A 22,930-nucleotide genomic window follows, 5' to 3' on the forward strand; every position below is an offset into this window, starting at 1 on the left:
GTTCAAACAAAAAGATTTGTCCTTGGTCAAAGGCTTTGACTCAAAACTCTCTTTTGTCAACTCTTAGTTACCCCACAATAATTGGCCATGCAAACAGGATGAATAGGATCCAATCATATCTTATTTTGAATATAACTTTTTCATATCTATGTTTGTAGTAGTTGATTGACTTATCTCACAAATAAGTAATTAAAGTATATTTGAGTTCTTAAAATATTTTTTTAGTCAAAATAAATATATTAAATTATCTTTTTGGTCAAAATAGATACCTAAAGTATTTTATGTCAAAATAGGTACTTAAATTATTTAATTTTTTCCATCTAAGTTCTAAAAAGGTTAACACGTGACATTAATTAAAGAATACTTTAGGTACTTAGATTAAAAAGTTGAATACTTTAGATAATTATTTTGATAAAAAAAGTATTTGATATTTTGACTAAAAATATAACTTTAGGTACTTAAATGAAAAGATGATATACTTTAGGTACTTATTTTTTATAGACTTAATATACTTTTAGGTGCCTAAATTATACCTCAAATTGATTTTTAGTGCTTAAAGATTTTTTTTTGGTTAAAGATAGGTGTCTAATACTTTATCCGTTACATTTTTAGATGCAGACCGTTAAAAAAATTGTTAAGTGACACGTATCACATTTATATATTTTTTATTTTTAAATAAAATATTATTTAAAATATTATTTAAAAAAAATTAAAACGTGACACATATCAATTAAAGGCTTTTTTAACGGTAGACACCTAAAAGTGTAACGGATAAAATATTACTGACCTATTTTTAACAAAAAAATATTTAAGTACTAAAAGTCAATTTAATGTATAATTTAAGCACCTAAAAGTGTATTAAGTCTTTGTTATATAAGCATGGTAAAATTAATATTTTTTAATAATTTGGAGTGATTATAACAAAAAATACTATTTTAGATTTCTTTTAATCATTGATAACACACATCTTATCGACGTCATTACTCAAATCTAATACCTCAATCGAGAACAACATTCCATTTCATCGTTAATGTCATTTGACAAATTAACATTCCTAAATATTTAAGTTAATTATTATAATATTTAATTAATTTACTTTTTACAATATATCATTATATAATTTATTGATGACACATGAAATTATACATAGTCAAGGTTTTTCCCAACTTAACTCCTCTCTCAAGATTTCCTCCGTTTGTGCCTCTAGAGAAAAGTTGTTCATTTTGCAGTTTGAGCCCTTCACTTGGACAATTGAACAAACACATAGGCTGCAGTTTCTGAAAGATGCTTTGTACTCCAACCCGGCCCAGTAGAGACCAAGTCTTTCAACACCCAAGCTAACTAGCACAGCACTATCAGTTTCGAACACTTTTGCTCTTCGGTTGTTGATAGAACGCGCGCCAAAGAAAGGAATACAATTTGCTTTGAAGTGTCTCGAAATGTTTGGAATTTCATATGGAGAGCTCTTCCTTCTGATTGGAGCCACTGCTGCTCTAGTCGGTAATTCTGCTCTTACTTTGACTGTGTTTACTTTTACATTTCTTTTAGTTTTTGGGTTAATTGGGATTTGATGGAATACTTCCATTTCTCTTAAAAAGGAGATTTTTTTCTGAGCCAAAACCTGAAATGGGTTTTCTGTAATGTTATTGTTCGTAGGACCTAAGGATCTGCCTAAAATTGCAAGAGCAGCTGGGAGGTTAGCAGGTCGATCAATTGGATATGTTCAATTAGCTCGGGGCCAATTCGATAATGTTATGCAGCAATCTCAAGCTCGTCAGGTACTTCTTTTTCCATTGAACAATATAACAAAAGTTCAAGAGAACCAGGGATTTAAATAGCAGCCCGCTATCGGAATAGTGACCGTTATATAGTGGTAAAGGTGTCATCCAAAACAGTTATTTCACAATGGCGATACCCGCAATAGCCTGCTATTGCAACAATCACGATAAAGGCAACTGAAAACACGACCGCAACTGCAATTTAGAACCCTCATTACCAAATTAAATTTTATTTTCTTGTTGTTCTTCCTGCCTAGAAATTTAGAAGTGCTTTAATGTCCATTGGAAGTAGATTTTTGTATACTATCTAGTATGTTATATATAGATTATATAGAAAATGAATTGTTCATAGCATGCTTAGATCGGGGTTGGTGACAAATTTAGGGAGGTTGTCTTTAATCTGGCGTTTCTAGGTTCATAAAGAGCTTCAAGATACAATGGCTCAACTAGATGCGATTCGGCATGAAATACGGAGCCTATCTCTAGTGAATCCCGGTCCTATGACTAGAAGACTGATGGAAAATCCCCTAGAGCCTGCTTCTGATAGTAATGGTATTATTCTTAGTTTAATCATATGCTTCCCATTGCATTGCTACCCTGTTCGACTTCCGTTTCTTAGCTTCCTTCCCCAACCTTTTCTTTTGTAGTTACAGTTCCACCCAAGCAAAGTGAAGAAGAGAACAATTCGACTGATACTGTGAACAATTCAACTGATTTGCGTAGCCAAGCGACTGCCTATGCAAGATTGGCTGAATCTGCAGCTCTTAAAGCTGGTTCAGTGAGGAGCAATGTAGAAGAGGAAAGTCTTAAATATGAATTTGGTGATTTCTCTGTTCTTCCTGTTTCAGCTGAAAGTGCTGGACTCCTTCCAGATCGGAAAGGTTGTGAGGTTTCTCCTAATCATCATTAGATGTTTTGCTTCAGTCATTAGTGTATGTGCTCTTGTAAATTCTCTGGCAGCTAAATACCATGTTTTAGTAAAAATGTTCATTCATGTTTGTACGTGGATGTGTGTGCTCGATGAAAACCTCAGGTTCATTCATGTTTGTACATGGATGTGTGGACATCTGCCCCGCATCTGGACTCCTTTCGTGGGGAAAATATACATTTACCCCACGGAACAAAAATATGTCCATGTTTAATTGCTTTTGCAACCATTTTCTATTTGATACGCCTGCTGATATTTACTTCTTTCAAGAGTCACCTGATAAGCATGCACAATCGTTTGAAACATAATATTTTAGTACTTATTGCTGTTTCATGATAATTACATATGCTCGCAAAGGTGCCCGTTAATCGTGTAATTTGCATTGGCAGAAGGTGCAAAAGGATCGGACCGTGTGTTGGAAGCAATAGTGGAGGCAGAGGTGGCTCGTAACGCCAAGGAGTTCTTTTCTCTGCCTCAAAATCAAATTCAGTAAATAAGAAGGTATTTCCTATTTAGTCTTCGCTACCATCCTAGCAGTATAATCATGCTTTTCCTGCCTCTAGATCAAAACATGTAGTGTTGCTTGTTCATCCTTGCCAATTATTTCAACTTGTCCTGTGCTCTGATATACGCTAGGCATTCCGTATGATTTATTTCTTTACTTTTATTTCAAGAAGTTTTCTCAACTTTTGAGTTCAGCTCTTTGTTGTTGGTTCTCGATGTCTGTAATCTTGCTCGAGTCCTAACTGCATATATAGTTCTAGTATCGATGCAGCATTATTGTTAAGCATTTAACATACATTAGAAAAGTACTATAAGGGAGAAATGGTTCTTGGTGATTGACCTAACATCCGATGTGAGTACTGTATTGCTGTCTTGGGGAAAGAGCTGTCGTTGATTTGGGTCTTTTCAGATCAAAGTAAGTTCTTCTCCAACAATATGGCACCGACCCTGGAGTTTGAATTTAGTCACGTACTACTCGGATCAAACTTTTGATCTCCGATTCAATGGAGCGAATTATCTTTTAAACAATGTCTGAATCAAATAGAGTACTGATTCCATGTTCAATCGGCTGGATTAGCTGATCTTATTTCTTATTCAATGGCATCACTCTTCATTTTCCGGGCTGCGAGTCGAAATAACGGGTTTAAAGAACAGGTTGAAAAGCTTAAAGAGGAGGTGCTAAGAGCAAGGAATACTTTTCAATGGACATGTACCAGTCGTACCACGAAAACTAGCAGAAAGTTTTCCAAGTTGGAGCTGAACTTACTACAATCTTGTTAAAAACTTATTGAATGGACTCACTAACTTTTCTCCGGTGATTCGGATTCAAATGACGCTATTTGTAAGGAGTGAAAAAGATAAGATCCAAGTGAGTGATAGATAGTGGGAGAGCGGGTGGGGTAGTCGTCCCCTAAAAATTGTTCATACATAATTGGTGTGTGTAAGATGGTGTGAATGAATACACGAGTCATTGCCATTATTATAACAATCTTGCATCAGTGGCAATTTTTAAATGGTTTAGGCTCAGCTCTTGCATTTCTCCATTGCTTCCTATCCTTTCATTATCCGCAAACGCTTGCACGATTCAACGAACATCTTGTAATAAATAAATAAATATATTAGACCCCAAGGTGAGATGAGACTCTATAAGATGTACATGCACGAATATGGATGTATGTATGTGTGTGTATAAAGACATACTCCCATGGGACATCGCCCACGAGCACTCAGTCGCCATCTTTATCCTCATAGGTTGGCACATAATCAAAACTGTTGAGAAGATTCATCAACTTGCTCTCATTCATGAAGTCTATCATCCCTTGAGATCCATAATTCCCTTTAAAAAAAACACAACCCAATATTCCATGAACATGTCAACTTGTTTCGGACAAAAATAAATAAACGAATTAATAATATTCTATGAGCTAAACATATAAATTTTTGTACCGACGATGACACGATATTAAAAACTTAAACGTACCCGTGGTGAAAAAACCGAACATTTTAGCCAAGCCATTAGATAACTTTTGGTAACTATTGTACATCTTCAGATCCACCTTACGCAAATAAGGTGCACCATCCATGCTGACCTTCACAAAGGCAGCTTTCTCACATTCTTCGCTCTTGTTCTTCTGGTTAGCCATGATGTTCTTCCTATAAGATCGAACTGGTGGCCAACCCAACACTTGTGCCCTAAGAAAATCCTGATATAAAAGCATAGAAAAACAACATATGATCGTGTAATAAAGTACGGATAGTTTGGTTGTTTTGACTTACTTGGCTGGCTGTTTTGAAGGATCTTTGTTGCATGAAGCTTCATTTTCGACAGACTTGAAGAACCCTCTTTTCCCTGTGGTCTTTGGAGAACTTTCCACTTCGTTTTCACCGCCGCCGCCGGGCAAGCCGAGGCAGAGCTCCGTCGCTTTGTAGTTCAGATCACTCTCGGTTCCTTGCATGTTCAGCCTTGTTCTTATGTTTGTTAGAGAAATGGAGAGAGTGGGAGAAATGAAGAAAGAGAGGATTCCTCAATGATATAAACAACTGTGGGGATGGTGTTTCCATAGCTGCATGTGTATGTCACATGATCATCAACATCAACATCCATAGTTTTGTCAACACGTGGAGGGAGATGGGACGTTGGATCTTTCACCAAAGTAGTGCATTTTTTAAAGAGTGTTTTTATAAGAGTTAGAAGGAAATATTTTAGCCATTTCCCCAATTCTTTCCTATTAATTTGTTAAAACCCTTTCCAAATTGAACACTATCATCTTGTAGAGATCATGAGAAGTCACAAAAGTTTAACGAATCACATGCATCTAAGAATAGGGTAAGCATTCGATCAAGTCAAGTAGAATTAAAAAAAAATTAAGTTATTCGAGTTGACGATTCTTATTTTATAACTCGACACACACCTATTGAACGTAATTACAATATATATATATATATATATATATATATATATATATATATATATATATATATATATATATATAGGCAAAATATGCTTACACTAGGTAAAACTATTAAGTTTTACACTAATTTATAACCATTAGATTTAAATAAATAAATGTTTTAGATTTAATTAAAATTTATAACCTATAAATAAATATCTTTCAACTTATAGTAAAACAATATATCTTTTCACCCCAATCTCAAATCTTTAACCCTAAACTCTAAACCTTAAGTTATAAAACCCAAACCTCAAACTTTAAATCTTAAACCCTAACCCAAAAAATATTATTTTATTATGAGGTAAAATGTATTTATTTATGGGCTATAAATTTTAAAAATTAACAGACTCTTATTCCCATATGTAATGGGGTAAGAGGGAGATAGGATAGTAGGCCCAACGCCAGATTGAGAGTAACTTCCGTAGGAGACCTCCGAATTATAAAATGTCCTCCGTGAGACTCGATCCCATAATTCTAAAGTTAAGAGCCTTGTGCTCTACCAACTGAGCTGGATGATCATTTCTATAGGCTATAAATTTTAATTAAATCTAAATCATATATATATATATATATTAATGTAATATAAGAGCAAGGTAAAATTCTTTCAATTTTACACATTTTTAAAATCATTGAAGGAGAGAAATTAAAAGTTCAGATTAACATTAGAAAATGAGAAGATATTTACTGAAAAAAATAAGGAGTTAATCTCAGCATTTGATTTTCCTTAATCTAACGATCCTACCTGCTGTTCGGAGAGTCCTTTTCTCGGGCGGTCTACCTGTCCCTTGTTCCGATCATCGACAGATGTGCTCTTGCTGTCGTAATTAAACTAAATTCAATATGACTTGTTCTCCTTGTATAACAAAGAGATCTTTGGGGGGAAAAACCCATTTTGAATCTGGGTTTGGTAATGGGTGCCTAAATATCCAGCCTCCATTACTGCAATAGAAGCCAAGCCTTGATCTTGTTCAATGAACAATGCCTCTTTGAACGTCCAGACGAGTCCATTTGTGTGTGTGTGTGTGTGTTTTAGCGAAAAGGGATTTGATTATTAGGGTTCTTCGTTGGTAGGTGAAAGATAGTGGGTGAAGAAATGGTGGGTGGGTTGATGTTATAGTTGGGGGAAAATCTCAAACCTAAAAGCTTTGCTCTTTGTTGAGAGAGGATTTTAATGAGTTTGTTTTTGCATGATTTTGTCGAAAGAACAAGGATGATGAAGCTTTGGTTAAAGGAGATTAGGTGAATCAAGAAGTTTGGTACTTATATTAGAAAGGATCCCAAGTTGGTCCATTCGATGATAACCCCTAGGGCCCTGTTTAGCTTTAACACTCCAGTTTAGTGGAGACGATGACCTATTTTTATTAATTTTGGCCATGAAAGAAGGTGTTTTGGACCAGCTTGGTCTCCACTTTGGTGAAAACAAGAATCTCAACATATCCCTAAAACCCCAATGATCAAAACATTATTCCATGAATATTTGTTTGGTGAGAAAGAGATTCCATTCATGTTCATTCAGCAATAAAGGATCCCGTTATTATGGGAGGAAAAGATTAGTTTAATTCATCTAATTTAAAGTCAATATAAACTTAAAAAGTGATTTAACTAAAAAAATTTGAGAGCGACATGAACCAAACTACCTCAGTAGTTAAAGGGATAATTGTTATCCTTGAGGTCCCGGGTGCAGAATATTTATGTGTTCATCGTCTAACGGTTGAGAATCTCCATTACATATAATAGCATTTGTAATCACCCTAAGGTTAATTAAAAAAAGTTTAGTATGTTTAGAATCTCCCAAAGCTTCTTCTTAATTAATCTGAATTGAATCGGGTCACACACTTGACTTTGATGGTTGAGTATGAGATTCTCTGCATACACGAGGAAATATCTGTTTTTTTTTTTATTAATTTGAGGTAAGTAAAAGACAATATATGTTTAAAGATAACTCTCAACCTTATAACATTGAACGCTCACACCCTAACATTTATGATGTTCAAATCTAAGTCCTCAAAGAGTGACGATAATTCCTTTATCGTGAAAATCATTTGATTCGTGCGTTGATTTTTTTTAAATTTTTTTTAACCACACGTATGTGCATGTAATTTTATTCCGAAGTTATTCTTGAAACTCCAACAAAAAAATATTTATTAAATATAAATAAATATATTAATAATTGAATTGTAATCGGATTTGTACTAGAATAATTTAAGAAGGATTACGCATAATTATGGATCATTAATGAGTTGAGCATATCTACTCCATAGAACCATTTTATAAAAGTTTATTAAATTTTGACCAAATAATATAAATTTGGATAAATTATGCATTTAGTATTTAAACTATCAGTTTTAGTTTGTTTTAATATCTAAATTTTCAATTTTTTCAAAATCATACATAAAGTTTAGTTTATGTTTTACTTTAATACTCTGTCGTTAAGAACTTTAATTTTTGTTTCACTTTAATACTCCGTCGTTAAAAACTTTAGTTTTTATTTTATTTTAGTATCACATTCAAAATTTAACGTTAAGTTTTGGGGGGGGAAATAAAAGTTTAGGTACTAAAATGGATCAAAACTGATAGTTTAGGTACTAAACGTGTTAAATTTTTAATGAAATGATACTAAAATAAAATAAAAATTAAATGTTATATATAGTTTTAGAAAAAAAATTAAAAATTTAAATACTAAAAATGACCAAAATTAATAATTTAGATACTAAATGCTTAGTTTACTCTATAAGTTTTTAATAGCCCATTTACTTGGATAGGGCTGGAACGGGCCACTACGGACTGCTTGAATTCTTAGCTTGGGGGTGATAGGGAAAGGGTAAGAGAGTAAATATATATTTAGATTTCCAAATGTAGTATTATTTAGGGGGGAAAAGCACCAGAGGTCCATGTATATTTTTAAAAAATTAATGTGACCCTCATATTATTTTTTCTCTTAATATGACCCTTTAATTCAAAAAATAAACTCAATGTTGCCCTTTAACCAATGGTTTTCGTCGTTGACTGTTATAGTGCTGACGTGAGAGTCCACGATGATTGATAACGTGACGGATAACATGACATATGAACTAAATTGGTAACTCAAATATGGCAGATGGACTGCGACGTTAGTACCGTGAATCACCACGTCAGCACCGTAACGGCCAAACGACGAAAAACGTTGGTAAAGGAAATCTAGTTCAATTACAAATAGTGAAAACCTAAGACAAAGACCGAACACAAAATGGTCCCATGACGATTGATGAATGATCGACTCATGAATGGTCACGCATGCATACAAAATCTTTGTGCTTTCAAACTAAAATATTAGTTAAAATAATTGAATTGTACTCTGATGGTTGTTTCCATTATTTAAATTATTTAAAATTTATAAAATAATTATAAAATTTATCGAAATATTATAAATTGATTATGATACTATAAGGATGATCATGTTCTAAATCGAGTTTTTGGTCCATCTTCAAATTTGAGTATAACACCCCTTCATCTATCACTCGATTTGTTAGAGAAGTTCTATCAGGTCTTATTTTCAAGATAAAAGCTCGCACCCGCACTCATACCTAACCTGATATTAATATATATATTCTCATTTTTTATTACATAAGATAATAAATAACCTAATTGAAAAAAATAGACACATTTGTATTACAACAATTATTCTAAAATATATAAAAGTCAATTATATTATTATTTTTTAAATCTGTTTGAGATCAAAAAAACTCAAATTCAATTCGATCTTATCCTTTAAAAAACCTAACACGAACCTAAATTTTAAAACAAAATCCGATTCTATATAGTCCAGTTTGATCAAGTCAAAATCTAGCATATCTGGGTCAGATACAAATCTCCACTTCAATATTGTAATAAATATATAAAATTTAGATAAATCTAATGATTATTTTATAATTTCTGAAAGTTTAATAAATAAAATAATTAGTTGAATATATTTGAGGTAAATTATGCATTTAATATTTAAACTATCAGTTTTAATCCGTTTAGTATCTAATTTTTTTAATTTTTTTAATTTTTTTAAAATCATGCCTAGCGTTTAGTTTTTGTTTCATTTTATTTTAATACTATCTGTCAAAAATTTAACGTAACTGCATTTTTATGGGTAAATTACATTATTCATCACTCAACTATTTTCTCACTCCTATTTTGGTACTAAAGTTTAAAAAAGTTCAATTTAACTATTCAACTTTCAAATTGCTCCTATTTTAATCACTCTAATTTATTTTATTAATAATGTTTGTGATATGAAATTTTTTATTTTTTTATTAATATATAATTAAAAATTGAAAGTTAGAGTGATTAAATTAGGATTAATTTGAAAGTTAAGTAATTAAATTAAAAAGATTAAACTTCAGTGACCAAAATAAGAGTGAGAAGATAGTTGAGTGATGAATGATACAATTTACCCATAAAAAAGTATCACGTGCAAATAACCCATTAAATTTTTAACAGAGAGATACTAAAATAAAATAAAAACTAATATTTTAAAAATTTAAAGTTTAGATACTAAAACGAACTAAAACTAATACCTTAGGTACTAAACGTGTAATTTACCCGATATTTTATCACACTGAAAGAGGGACGGGCATGAGTCGGATTTTTGGTCCACCCAACCCTACCCAAGAACAAGGAACCAAAACAAGATTTCACCCGACCTGATATATAACTTAAAAACCTGTCCCGACCCGAAATAATAAAAAATACTATTTTTATTCCGTAAAAACAGTGACTTAATTAAAAAATAATATATAGATGAATATTATTATAATTATTTTTAAATATAAGGTTAAATTATATATTTTTTTCGGGTGAGTAAGGTCAAGTATTTTCACCCTAAATCTAAATCCAAACTCGAACCCAATTTATTTTAAAAAATTCAACCCGATCAGGTTACGTTGAAACCATCAATCGAATTCGGATCTCAAGCCTATCCTTACACCGAAATAGTTACGACCCCACTTGACCAATCAAAGTGGCATCAGAGCGCCACACGTGTACACTCTCCCACGATGATGCTTCCTGCATCTGCTACAGCTCACTCGCCGGTTCTTGTTTTAATTGCAGTTTCAATATCCGACCAACTGGGTCCACTTGTTTGTTCCGTCATATAAATTTGACCCAATTTCTGTTCCCTTTTATGGTTTAATTTGGAAAGGTTCAAACTTCAAAGTAGGATGGATGGTACTAAATAGTCATACGACTATAAGATACTATTTTCTTAAGTCTCTCGACTATTAAAAATTATAAAATAATCATCTAACTATTCATTATGTTTCAATCTTGTCATTTTCCATAAGAAAATTAACAGTATTATGAGTTAAATATTAATCTGTTAACTATGATATGATAAAATATAATCTCAGAATCTTAAAAGACTATCATATTTCAGTCATCATATCAACGTTTAGCTTAGGTAATAGTCAATTTTTAAAGAAAAAGATGAGTTTGGAACATAATTAATTATCGAGTGACCACTTTGTAACTTTTAATAGTCAAGAGACATAAAAAAGCAACATTTTGTAGTCGAAGAATTATTTTGTAACTTTTAACAATAAAAAGATTTAATAAAGCAACACCCTATAATCAGTGGATTATTTGTGTACTTTACGCTTGATTTTTACAATCAAGAGTGATTGTAAATAATAATTAATGCATGTTTGAATTTGAATAGATCTTATATATATTATTTATTAGGATATAACAAAATTCATGTATGAACATTAATTACCGCTAAAAATATTGTAATAAACAGTAATTGTTTCTTAAGTTAGTTCCAGTACAACGAATTCACAATGTGCATATTCAATTCACCCAAAGAGTTTGACCAAAAATTAAAATCTTTACCATATTGTTTATTAAAATTTCGAACAATTTATTGCACATAACAGTAACCCTTTAAAATAATGATTCGATTCGATCGAATGCTTATTTATAATATAGAAACGAAAGATCTCACAGCGTTGGTGGATCACGTAACGGATGTAAATCATATCTAGTGTGGACACGTGTCTTCATCAAAATTTAAATTTTTTATATTAGTTATCGATTTTATTTTGAGTGTCCGTATGAGAATTATAAAATTTTATTTGTGTCTATCATATAAAACTTTTTAATAATTAATATGTTTGCATTTATTTTTAAAAATATTTTTGGATCTTTGGTCGAAATATCATAATTGCATTGAAAGGAGAGTAAAGCGAAACCCCACGCATTTGAATGCAAATGGAAGTTGTCATCAAATTCTTGGACCACCCCACCCTAATCATGTCAACTCTCCTTCAGTGCCCTTCACAAGGGTGTTAGGGTTCCTTCAGTAAGGCATATTGGCCTTGTCGGGGACCACCGATTTTCGGCCAACTCGTATTTCTCATGTCTACAGCTTGGAAACTCGCTTTTCTTGCTTCAAATTAGCTTTAAAGCTGACCAAGGCTTGTCCAATGTCGGCACATTTTTAATTCAAAATGCTCAGATCAATAACTTTTGGACGCAATGATAAATTACATTACAATTTTAAAGAGAACAATCATTGGCCGATACTTTTGTGTTGCAAAGGGTTAGTCACGAGCACAACCAAGAAGAGGGCTGGTTGTGAAGGGTGACATGACCTTTATCAGTACCGATTATGGTATTTATAATGTTTTTCAGTGCATGTATCAGCGATAGGGTCATTATGACTATTCGTAGGATGACGGGTTCGATAGATTTAATTACTATGTCTTGAATTTCACTTTAACATATCAGGTAGGTCTGTCAGAAGTCTTGTCTATACATTGTAGTTGTCTGACCACTTGACTGAAACTCGGGTATCTCCGAAGACGGTCTCAGAAGGTATAAAAACCGTAAAGCGTACCTGATTGCATAAAGAGAAGTGGGGAATCTTGAAAGGGCAATGCAGCACCGAATAGATGCCCATGTAATAGAAGTGTTTGAAACTGATGTAATCGCACACGTTTTGCATCGTATGTTCGGTTCTAGATGTGTGACCAAATCGAAAATATTACAACTAAGAATATGAACATTTTCGAGCTCTCATCACTATAACTTGCATGTTTTCTTAATTACAAGCATGAAGATGTGTGTTCTTGTCTCTCGGCCTTGAGTTTTCAATACGCGTTTTCTTCATATGGATTTTCTCATTTCTAGAAATTTCAAAACGAAGTTTTTTTAAATTAATCACTGGTATCCGATCTATTGACTGGCTAATCCAGTTTGGGTATTGCATAGGCGAGGGCGACCCTCCCAACCCAGTTTGCTCCATTCGCAAACGCCATGATTCGAACCCCTGACCTTGCTTAAGGGACCTAGTGCCTCAAAACGAAGGTTTTTAATTTGGTCAATAATGGAAGAAATATTTTTTCTTTTAATTTTGAGTTATTCGAATTGACTCGAATTAGTGAGTCGATATTTAAGTTCAAGTCAAATTTAGATTTTACCAAGAAAACCAAAAAACCCTAATTTCAAAATGACATCATTTTAATTGTTTGCTAAGAAATTTGATTATTTTATGATTTAGTCCATAATTTCTTTATTTCTTCGATTCTTCATTCATTTTAGTTTTTTTTTTACTAAATTTGAAAGACATGCTCCTAAACCATCTTAGAATACCTACGTAGCTTCTATTCCTCTTTTTAAAATAATTTTATTCTCATTTTTTCAATTTAATCCCTTAACTTGACATGTTTTCGTCATTTCTTCAATTCATCTTTCATTTTAAGTCAATTTTTAATCAAATTTGAACAATGTGCTATTGTGAAATTCTAAAAAATAAACAGAATTTAAGAATAAAAACAGAAAAAATAAAATACGAACAAAAATATTATCAAAAAGCATAACATTTTCAGTCGCGTCCTAAAATGTAACATTCTTCCTAATTTCTTCGTTTTTTAGCCTTAAATTCTAGGTTATTCTGCGGAGCTACCTCATGCTCTTATACCACTATAGAATACATATGTAACTTTAATTCCTACTTTTTAATAATAAATTTTACCTTTTTCTATTTAATCCTCGTTTTTGCATTTTATTCAATTTGATCTTAATTTTAACTATATTTTTTATAAATTCTTTTTTTTATCAATTTTAAACTCTCTTATATTATCATCAATATTTTTAAAATTAAAATTTAATTTATTAAATAATATTATCTTTTATTCACACGTAAAAAAATATAAAGAAATATTCACATAAATCTATTTCAATACTTTCTACATTTAATTCCGATCACCATCTATACACGTATACAATCCCATAACCACACACGCACCAATCCTTCATGTATCAGCCATTTAATTCTTCAACTTCCATTGACGGGTCATGCACGTTTCAATGCATTGCATACTCCAACATGGAAACCCCAAGTGAATCAAATTCTGCAAAATTATCCAACAATTAAAACTTCGATCCAATATTTGTTATGCATCACTATCCCTGAAACTGAATGCTTCTCTTCTTACACACCACAAAATAGAAGTTAGTGTCCGTCACCGTTCTCGATATTTTTAACGCTTATCGTTTCGTGTTTATCGTGATTCTGAATGTATCGGAGTCGATCGTTATTAATTATCGATCTTCTTGAATACGGAAAGTTGGATGGGATGGGATGTGCATGGCAAGAGGAGAGCAAGAATCATAATGAGGAAACAGGGTTTTAATGTGCACGGGTGAGGGTGAAAATTGAAATGGACCCTTAATTTTTCTGATCGTTTTGTATGGTTACCTTAGCTTCAAGGACAGTGTGGGATAAATTCGAGAAGAAGGAATTTCAGTTACGTGAACATATATAATGGGTCTTCTTAGTTTACGAATATGTCGTAAACTAGTCTCGGACTCATATGAAAACTGCAATCAAAGTCTAGTATTCATTCCTCGGTCTTCACTAGAAGCAATTAAAAGTTCACTTTCATCATAATTTTTAAGGTAAACTATGTATTTAGTATATAAACTATTAATTTTAGCCTGTTTTAATCACTGACGAAAGATAATGGAGACTAATGGGCCGTGGCCCCAAAAATTTAAAAAATTATAGTTTAGACCTTTAAAAATTTAATTTGGCCCTCACAAAATTTTTAAAATTTCATATTAATTTTTAATTTTTTAATATTCTTAATTAAATCCCTCCCATAATCTTTAAAAATTCTCATCAAGTCTCTCAAAATATAAATTTCTTTAGTTATACCCCAATTTTTTTTGAAAAATATAAATTGAACAGTTACTTTTTTTTAAAAAATTAACTTAAACCTCCAATTCTTTTTAAAAAAATTAAAGTTGGCCACCAAATTATCACTAAGTTCTGTCACTGATTTTAGCACCTAAACTTTTAATATTTTCAAAACCATACCTAACGTTTAGTTTTCATTTCATTTTAATACCCTACCGTTAAAAACTTAACTCGTTTACTACATAAACTATCATTTTTGGTTCGTTTTAGTACCTAAACTTTCAATTTTTTTAGAATTTAACGTTAAATTTTGAACAGTGTACTAAAATAAAACAAAAACTAAAGTTTTTAACGACGGAGTACTAAAATGAAACAAAAACTAAACTTTAGGTATGGTTTTGAAAAAATTAAAAATTTAAGTATTAAAATAGAACAAAAATAAAAAGTTTAAGTACTAAATGTGTAATCTATCGTAGATTTTAACTACGTTAGCTTTGTTAATTTCTCTGATAAAGAAAAATATTATTCTTCATAGAAATTTCGAGTTCGACTAATTTATATATATGAGACGTGTGTTCTAGACTATTTAGAAAAGAAAAAGATAGATTAAATTAGAGTACATTGAATAAGTCAACAGTTTATGCATATTACAAAGGTTGATGGCATAATTTCGCCATCTATAAATGTTGTATCAGATTATTATTCACCGTGTGAACAAATGTAAAAAAGAGAGTGGAAGGTTGACCATGGGGCTGAAATTCTATCCATTTGGGCGGCTGAACTTGTCGGAGCTTTGTCCCCCCAATCACAGGGCCACCTTGCTGCTTTTGCTACCGACAACTCACCTTTCCTTTTCTCTTTCATTCATTCATTCAAACCCCTTCTTTCTTCATTATATATAATCAACTCCCGTCATAAAAAAAACCACTCATCTCAATCTCAAAAAACATTTCATCTTTGGAGAAGAAGAAGAAAATGGAAGGCAAAGTGGCTTACGACAATGATCTAAATCTCAAAGCAACTGAGCTAAGATTAGGGTTGCCAGGAACACATGAAGAACAAGAAGCAGTTTCCAATGTCCGAAACAACAAACGACCGAACAGCGAATCCGGTGCTCGAACCGAAGCTCCCAAGTAAGCATATGTGATGGTTTTTCTTATTTTATTTGATGTAAATTTTGGTTCAAAACTAATCGGTTTCTTAACAACATGTGCAGAGCACAGGTCGTGGGGTGGCCGCCGATCCGGTCGTACAGGAAAAACAACTCTCAGGCGAAGAAAACTGAATCGGAGGGCGGCGGGATTTATATAAAAAGTGAGTATGGATGGAGCGCCGTATCTGAGAAAGATTGACCTGAAAGTTTACTCCGGGTACCCAGAGTTATTACAAGCTATTGAGAACATGTTCAAGTTCACCATAGGCGAATACTCCGAGAGAGAAGGCTACAAAGGATCGGAGTATGCGCCTACTTACGAAGACAAAGATGGTGATTGGATGCTGGTCGGAGATGTTCCATGGGAGTATAACTCTCTCTCTCTCTTTCTCTCTTTATATGTATATATATGTTCATATTTCGTGATCTGGACATGTAACTTACAAGGTTGTAATGTCTGGTTCCTTTTGATGTTGCAGAATGTTCATTACATCGTGTAAGAGACTAAGAATCATGAAAGGGTCAGAAGCTGGAGGGTTGGGTTGTGGTGTATGAACATCAAAGAAGTTCAGTTGCTGTAATGGAGAGGAGAATCTTCGACCAGCTTGGGTTGTCGGAAGTGGATTTGATTCTCAGTCCAGTTCATCTTTCAGGGATTCAATGGTCTGGGAAAGTTATTGAAGGGATTAAGGAAACTAATCAAGCTCAACTTTTTGTAAGAAGAAGAACAAATGGATTTGATGTCCCCAAGTTTTGGTTTATGTAATATAATACACAAAGAAACAAAGTTGTATTCTGTAAATCAGTTGTATTATCTGTGTATGATTCTAACTTGTATGGTCCATAACTATTGAATCTGCTAAAATAAAATGAGTATGCTTTCCATTTTCATCATCTATTTCATTTGCTTTTGTATCATCCCAAAATCAGGCTAGTGACTAAAATGTAAACTTTGTGCTCAATTTCGAAATAAGTCAAAAGTACAGGGATTTAATTGAAAATTATGTGAGTAGGATTGATTAGTAAATAGGGAAAGAAAGAAGGGTAAAATGATTATTTGACAAGAAATTTTTTATCTTTCTTTCATTGGCTATAAAAACGTGGGATTAAGAGGAAAAAGGAGAGATTTCTCCATAAACTTTCTTTCTCTTCTTCAGCCGTGGACTTCAAGAGTAATAGGTGAGTTAATTTCAGTTGGTTAATTCTTAGATTTTAAGTTGGGTTTTATTCCTTGGTTTTTATATAAGCTTAGGCAAAGCTTGTATAAGCTTAAAACGTCATGAATGAAGATATAGAAAGGAAATTCTATTAAGTGTTTAGGAGTGAACTTTTGATATAAAGAGGTTTTTGAAGTTCTAATGATGAATTTGACTTGTCAAGTGTCTAATTAAAAGATATGAAGTGTTAGAATTGAATTTAGAATATGTTGGAAATTTAATATGATTTTTGAATTTCATGTGGTGAACAGGATTTTGAAGTTTAAGATATGATAAATGGATATTAATGAGTTTAAGTATACGTATGTGAGTTAAGCATATGATAGGGGATGAAATATGAAGTGTTTAAGTAGAATTGAAGTGATTTCCAAGCGTAAATGTGAATTCTAGGCTGGTGTGTATCGGTACGCATTCAACAAGTACTGATACATTAAGACCAATTTTGAAGACCATTTTCAAGGTATATCGATACATTAAGGAGTGTATTGATACACTCCTTGAAATGAAAATTTCGAATGTAATTTATGTACCGATACATAGGTAGTGTACTGATACACCAGTGAAGGGATGTACTGATACCCTATAGTGTGTATCGGTACACTTTAAAGGGAAAATGAAAATATATCTTTCTTTTAGTTTAAGAAATAAAGTTTTGAGTACGCCAAGAAGAATATTGATATGTATAATGTATGATTATGTAGATATCAATCGAAAGCAAGTCCAGATCAATCGACAAGTATTGGGCATTAAAGAAAAGATAAGAGAACGATATTGACTAGTGAGGCAATGTGAGTGCATAGTAGATAGTATATGATGTTTAATGGAAATTAGACTTGCTACAAGTCTATTTCCTATAGTATTATGCATGAATTCATGAACACGAACATGAACATGTGTTTGTTAGAAGTGTATGAGTTATATGTTATTGTATGTGGGATATGTTTTGTATGAATATATGCTAGTGTGATAGGATATAGGAACTATATAAGTGATATATATATGTTTACATAAGTCATATGATATTGACATAATGAATGGTATAATTATGCGATATATGAACATAAGAGATTAAGTGAATGAACATAGATGATATATATATGATGTTATAAGAAGAAGATATGAATTCATAAGTATAAGAATGTGTTTAGTTGAGTATATGTGACTATGTGTGAAATGGAGTAAAACTTATAATTATATGAACATCAAATATAAGTTATGGGATATGATATATGTGAAAAATAATATGAAATGACTTGGGAAGTTAATATAAGCTATGTGATATGTGATTTATGTGACAATAAGTTATATGAGAATAAATGCAATGATTACATGATCACAAGAGATAAGTCCTGAGATGTGAACGATATGATACGAAGTTGTGAGCTTACATGATATGAATAAGTGAATATGTGATAAGTGTAAAGATAATGCCCATGTAAGTGTCAGGAAAACTAGAGGTATAGTTGGCATGCGAAGAGTCGAGAGTTACCTATGTCTTTCGAGACATATGATAGTTTACCTATGTCCTTAGGGACATATGGACAATTACTTATGTTCTTCAGAACATATGGATAGTGGTCCTTCGGGACATATATATAGGTTCTTCAGGACATATTTCACATGCCACTTGGTGGGACTTATACGAGTTGTGGTGACAGCATATGTGCACAACCTCAATCTACTCGCATATCTTTAGTTCTCAAGAGTATACATGGGCTAATGAAAGAGATAACATAAATATATCTTGTGTGATGCTATTTGTTCTCTTGCAAAATGTGTTATATGTTGTGCATAAATGATAAGTATAGTTTATATGTTAAAAAGGGACAAATGATAATAAGGTTATATATATGATATGATAATAATAATGATGTTAGTAGTAATAAGGAATATGATAAGTTTATTGATAATGATAAGTATAATATATGTGTATGTATGCATTTTGTTATATGTAATATTATATAAGTGGTATGACATGAGCCTATAAAATGTTTTGTATTGTTAAGTGATTAATTTTACAGTATATGTTTTATTATGCGTCACTAAGTCATAGACTTAGCGTGTGAGTATTTGATACGTAGGTTCCGGAAAGCAAGAAGAGAAACGGAGAAGAGAAAGACAGGTCAACATCTCTCTTACAAATTTCAGATCAGAAAATTAAAGAGATGATTAGATGTATTTTATTTATTGGAATATAGTTGGTATGTACTAATTAATTGAGTTGAATATGCTCTGATATATTTTGTAAACCAATTGATTTAATTAATGTAAAATATTCATTTTCTTAAAAGGTGAATTCAAATTTTAATCAGTCTGTAAAGAAAAATGCTTTGAAAAGTCAATGTGACCCCTCAAACTCGAATTCGGGTCAGATACAGGTTGGAGATATTACATGTAATGGCATCAGAGCTAAGGTTTAGCCGGTTCTAGGCTTAAACCGAGGTAAAAGGAGTTTTAAAAATGTGTACATGCCAACTCAAAGTGAAAATTTCTTATATGAAAGTGTAAGGAGTATATTTTCTTACTAATAGAATAAAATTAGTATGAGATAGTTATGAGAATAGAATGGTTAAAGTGAATCGAGAGGCGATAAACCTGATGATGGTAGTAATTCACCTGCCCTGGCCAGGCAGGATGAAGAGCAGACACCTCAGGAAGTGCCTCGTAAGATTAAAGGTTGATTTCAAAATATCGAAATCATATTCGAATAGTGATAGAAGGTTTTCACTGTTTTGAATCAAAAAGTGATATGGAGAAGTTTTGTTATAACGTGGATAAGATAGAATATGGTGAACAAGTGTCATCATAAGGACGTTAAAAGATCAAATGATGCACTGAGAATTGGTAGAAGAGTTCAAGAATAAGTGTATCAGTGACAAGCGTATAAGATATATAAATCTAGAGCTTATAAGTTTAAAACGAAGGGATAGTATTGTGTATAAGTAAGAATGTGGATATGATAAAGGTTTGTATTTAAGATGGAAAGAGTTAGCGTTGGCTAACAAGATTAGGTGATGAAAAAGGTATTGGACTTATAAGATTTTAAGATATTGTCAGGTTATGATATCCAAATATGAAGTGGATCTGGATACAATTGTATATCTTGATCATAATAATGTGATATAGTAAAGGAGGTGAGGATTATTATGTTTGAGTAAAGCTAAGGATTTATAAGAATAGTTTAAGAATGGGTACATCGGTGATCAGTTTATAAGACAAAGGAAGTTAGAATATTGAGTTTGAACAACGAAAATTACATAATGTAGGAGAATGAATGTGGATTTGATAAGTTAAGTAAACTATTGTTTAGATAATTTTGATTGGAAATGGTGTATATGATTAATTGATTAGGGTATGTGCCCTAGATTGACCCGCTGCTATTGACTAGCTGTAATAGTAAAGATGATAGAGTGGTAAGATTTGAAAAAGATATAGGATTAAGTTAATCAAGTATGATGTGGATTTGGATATGGTAAGTGTATTCTGATTATGTAAAGGTAGTATAGCTAAGAATATAAGGATTTGTGTATCCAAAGGAAGCTAAAGATAGTAGTAGAATATGTATATTGTAAATAGAATAAGGATTTGGTATAAGAACAAGATTTTGGGCAATTCATATGGATTATAAGAGTTACAAAGATATAATAAAGATGGGTAATTAGAGATAAGTATAAGTGAAATGAAAAGAGTATGAGAACACAGATGGAAGATATAGTGTAGTTATGTTATAAAGAGATCTTGATTAGGAAAGGATAGATGAATAAGGTAATTGAAAGGATAGAGTTTAAATGATCAGATATGATAAAGGTTCTATGAGGTATAGATTATAAATTGACTAGAAATAAGAAAGGTTCGTCAGATGATGTGAAAGATTGTTTGATTATGGTAAGATATATATCTTAATCATAAATGATAAAAGTTTAAGGTGTGTTTCTTGGTCAAGTAGAGGTAGTCGAAATTGAGGATGGAATAAAAGTTTGATAATTATAGATTGATGAGGAAATTAATTGATTAATTCATGATTATGAGTGATAACAACTGAAGTTACTGTCTACATGATAAGTGACATGATATGGATTTATAAAGGTTGAAAGTAATTGAAGAATTGAGTGGGGGAAAAGGTAAGTCTATTAGAGGTGATTAGAAAAGATTTAGTAAAGGAAGTAACATGAGAACATTAGAAGATATGTGTAGTCAGTGTCAATTTGTGCAGTGAAAATTCGAGGAAGCATTTTCCTTAAAAGGAGGGGGAGATTTATAACATCCTAAAATCAGGGCTAGTGACTAAAATGTAAATTTTGTAAACTTTGTGCTCAATTTCAAAATAAGTCAAAAGTATGTGATTATAAGATAAACTGTTAATAATTTAGATACTAAATACTTTGTGCTCAATTTCAAAATAAGTCAAAGTATAGGGATTGGAAATATTAGTAGGATTGATTAGTAAATAGGGAAAGAAAGAAGGGTAAAATGGTTATTTGACAAAAAAGATTTTTCTTTTATTGGCTATAAAAACGTGGGATTAAGATGAAAAATGAGAGATTTCTCCAGAAACTTCATTCTTCTTCTTCAGCCGTGGACTTCAAGAGTAATAGGTGAGTTAATTTCAGCCGGTTAAGCTTGTATAAGCTTAAAACGTCATGAATAAAAATATAGAAAAGAAATTCTATTAAGTGTTTAGGAGTGAACTTTTGATGTAAAGAGGTTTTTGAAGTTCTAATGATGAATTTAACTTGTCAATGGTCTAATTAAAAGATATGAAGTGTTAGAATTAGATTTAGAACATGTTGGAAATTTAGTATGATTTTTGAATTTCATGTGGTGGACAAGATTTTGAAGTTTAAGATGTGATAAATGGATATTAATGAGTTTAAGTATATATATGTGAGTTAAGAATAGGATAGGGGATGAAATATGAAGTGTTTAAGTAAAATTGGAGTGATTTTCGAGCTTAAATGTGAATTTTGGGCTGGTGTGTATCGATACATATTCAACAGGTACTGATACACTAAGACCAATTTTGAAGAACATCTTCAAGGTGCATCGATACATTAAGGAGTGTATCGATACACTCATTGAAATGAAAATTTGAATGTAATTTATGTACCGATACATAGGCAGTGTACCGATACACCAGTGAAGGGATGTACCGATACCCTATAGTGTGTACCGATACACTTCAAAGGGAAATGGAAATAGATATTTCTTTTAGTTTAAGAAATAAAAGTTTTGAGTACGCCAAGCAGAATACTGATATGTATAATGTATGATTATGTAGATATCAATCGAAAGCAAGTCCAGATCAATCGACAAGTATTGGGCATTGAAGAAAAAAATAAGAGAACGCTATTGACTAGTGAGGCAATGTGAGTGCATAGTAGATATATGCAGCGACAAGTCTATTATAGTATTATGCATGAATTCATGAACATGAACATGTGTTTGTTAGAAGTGTATGAGTTATATGTTATTGTATGTGTGATATGTTTTGTATGAATATATGCTAGTGTGATAGGATATAGAAACTGATATAAGTGATATATATATGTTTACATAAGTCATATGATATAATGAATGGTATGATTATATGATATATGAACATAAGAGATTAAGTGAATGAACATAGATGATATATATGATATTATAAGAAGAATATATGAATTCATAATTATAAGCATGTGTTTATATGAGTATATGTGACTAGGTGTGAAATGAAGTAAAACGTATAATT

General features: G+C 31.9%; 2 protein-coding genes and 1 pseudogene across 2 annotated transcripts; 2 read left to right on the top strand and 1 right to left on the bottom strand.

The window, feature by feature from the left end:
- The first annotated feature begins 1,179 nt into the window (after positions 1 to 1,179).
- LOC120164033 (sec-independent protein translocase protein TatB-like) lies at positions 1,180 to 4,163 on the top strand. Its single transcript, XM_039173801.1, has 6 exons — positions 1,180 to 1,500; positions 1,657 to 1,778; positions 2,192 to 2,330; positions 2,426 to 2,659; positions 3,096 to 3,207; positions 3,865 to 4,163. The coding sequence occupies exons 1-5, from the start codon at positions 1,440 to 1,442 to the stop codon at positions 3,197 to 3,199; spliced, it is 660 nt and encodes a 219-aa protein (XP_039029732.1). The 5' UTR covers positions 1,180 to 1,439; the 3' UTR covers positions 3,200 to 3,207; positions 3,865 to 4,163.
- Positions 4,164 to 4,436: 273 nt separating this feature from the next.
- Positions 4,437 to 5,196, bottom strand: LOC120164004 (auxin-responsive protein IAA14-like). The gene is made up of 3 exons (XM_039173779.1): positions 4,987 to 5,196; positions 4,691 to 4,902; positions 4,437 to 4,546 (listed from the first exon to the last, which is right to left on the bottom strand). The coding sequence occupies exons 1-3, from the start codon at positions 5,163 to 5,165 to the stop codon at positions 4,437 to 4,439; spliced, it is 501 nt and encodes a 166-aa protein (XP_039029710.1). The 5' UTR covers positions 5,166 to 5,196.
- Positions 5,197 to 15,727: 10,531 nt separating this feature from the next.
- On the top strand, positions 15,728 to 16,809 carry LOC120164025 (annotated as a pseudogene).
- The last annotated feature ends 6,121 nt before the right edge of the window (positions 16,810 to 22,930 follow it).

Source organism: Hibiscus syriacus, unplaced genomic scaffold (assembly GCF_006381635.1).
Source record: "Hibiscus syriacus cultivar Baekdansim isolate YM2019G1 unplaced genomic scaffold, ASM638163v2 tig00111504_pilon, whole genome shotgun sequence".
Lineage (NCBI taxonomy): Eukaryota > Viridiplantae > Streptophyta > Magnoliopsida > Malvales > Malvaceae > Hibiscus > Hibiscus syriacus.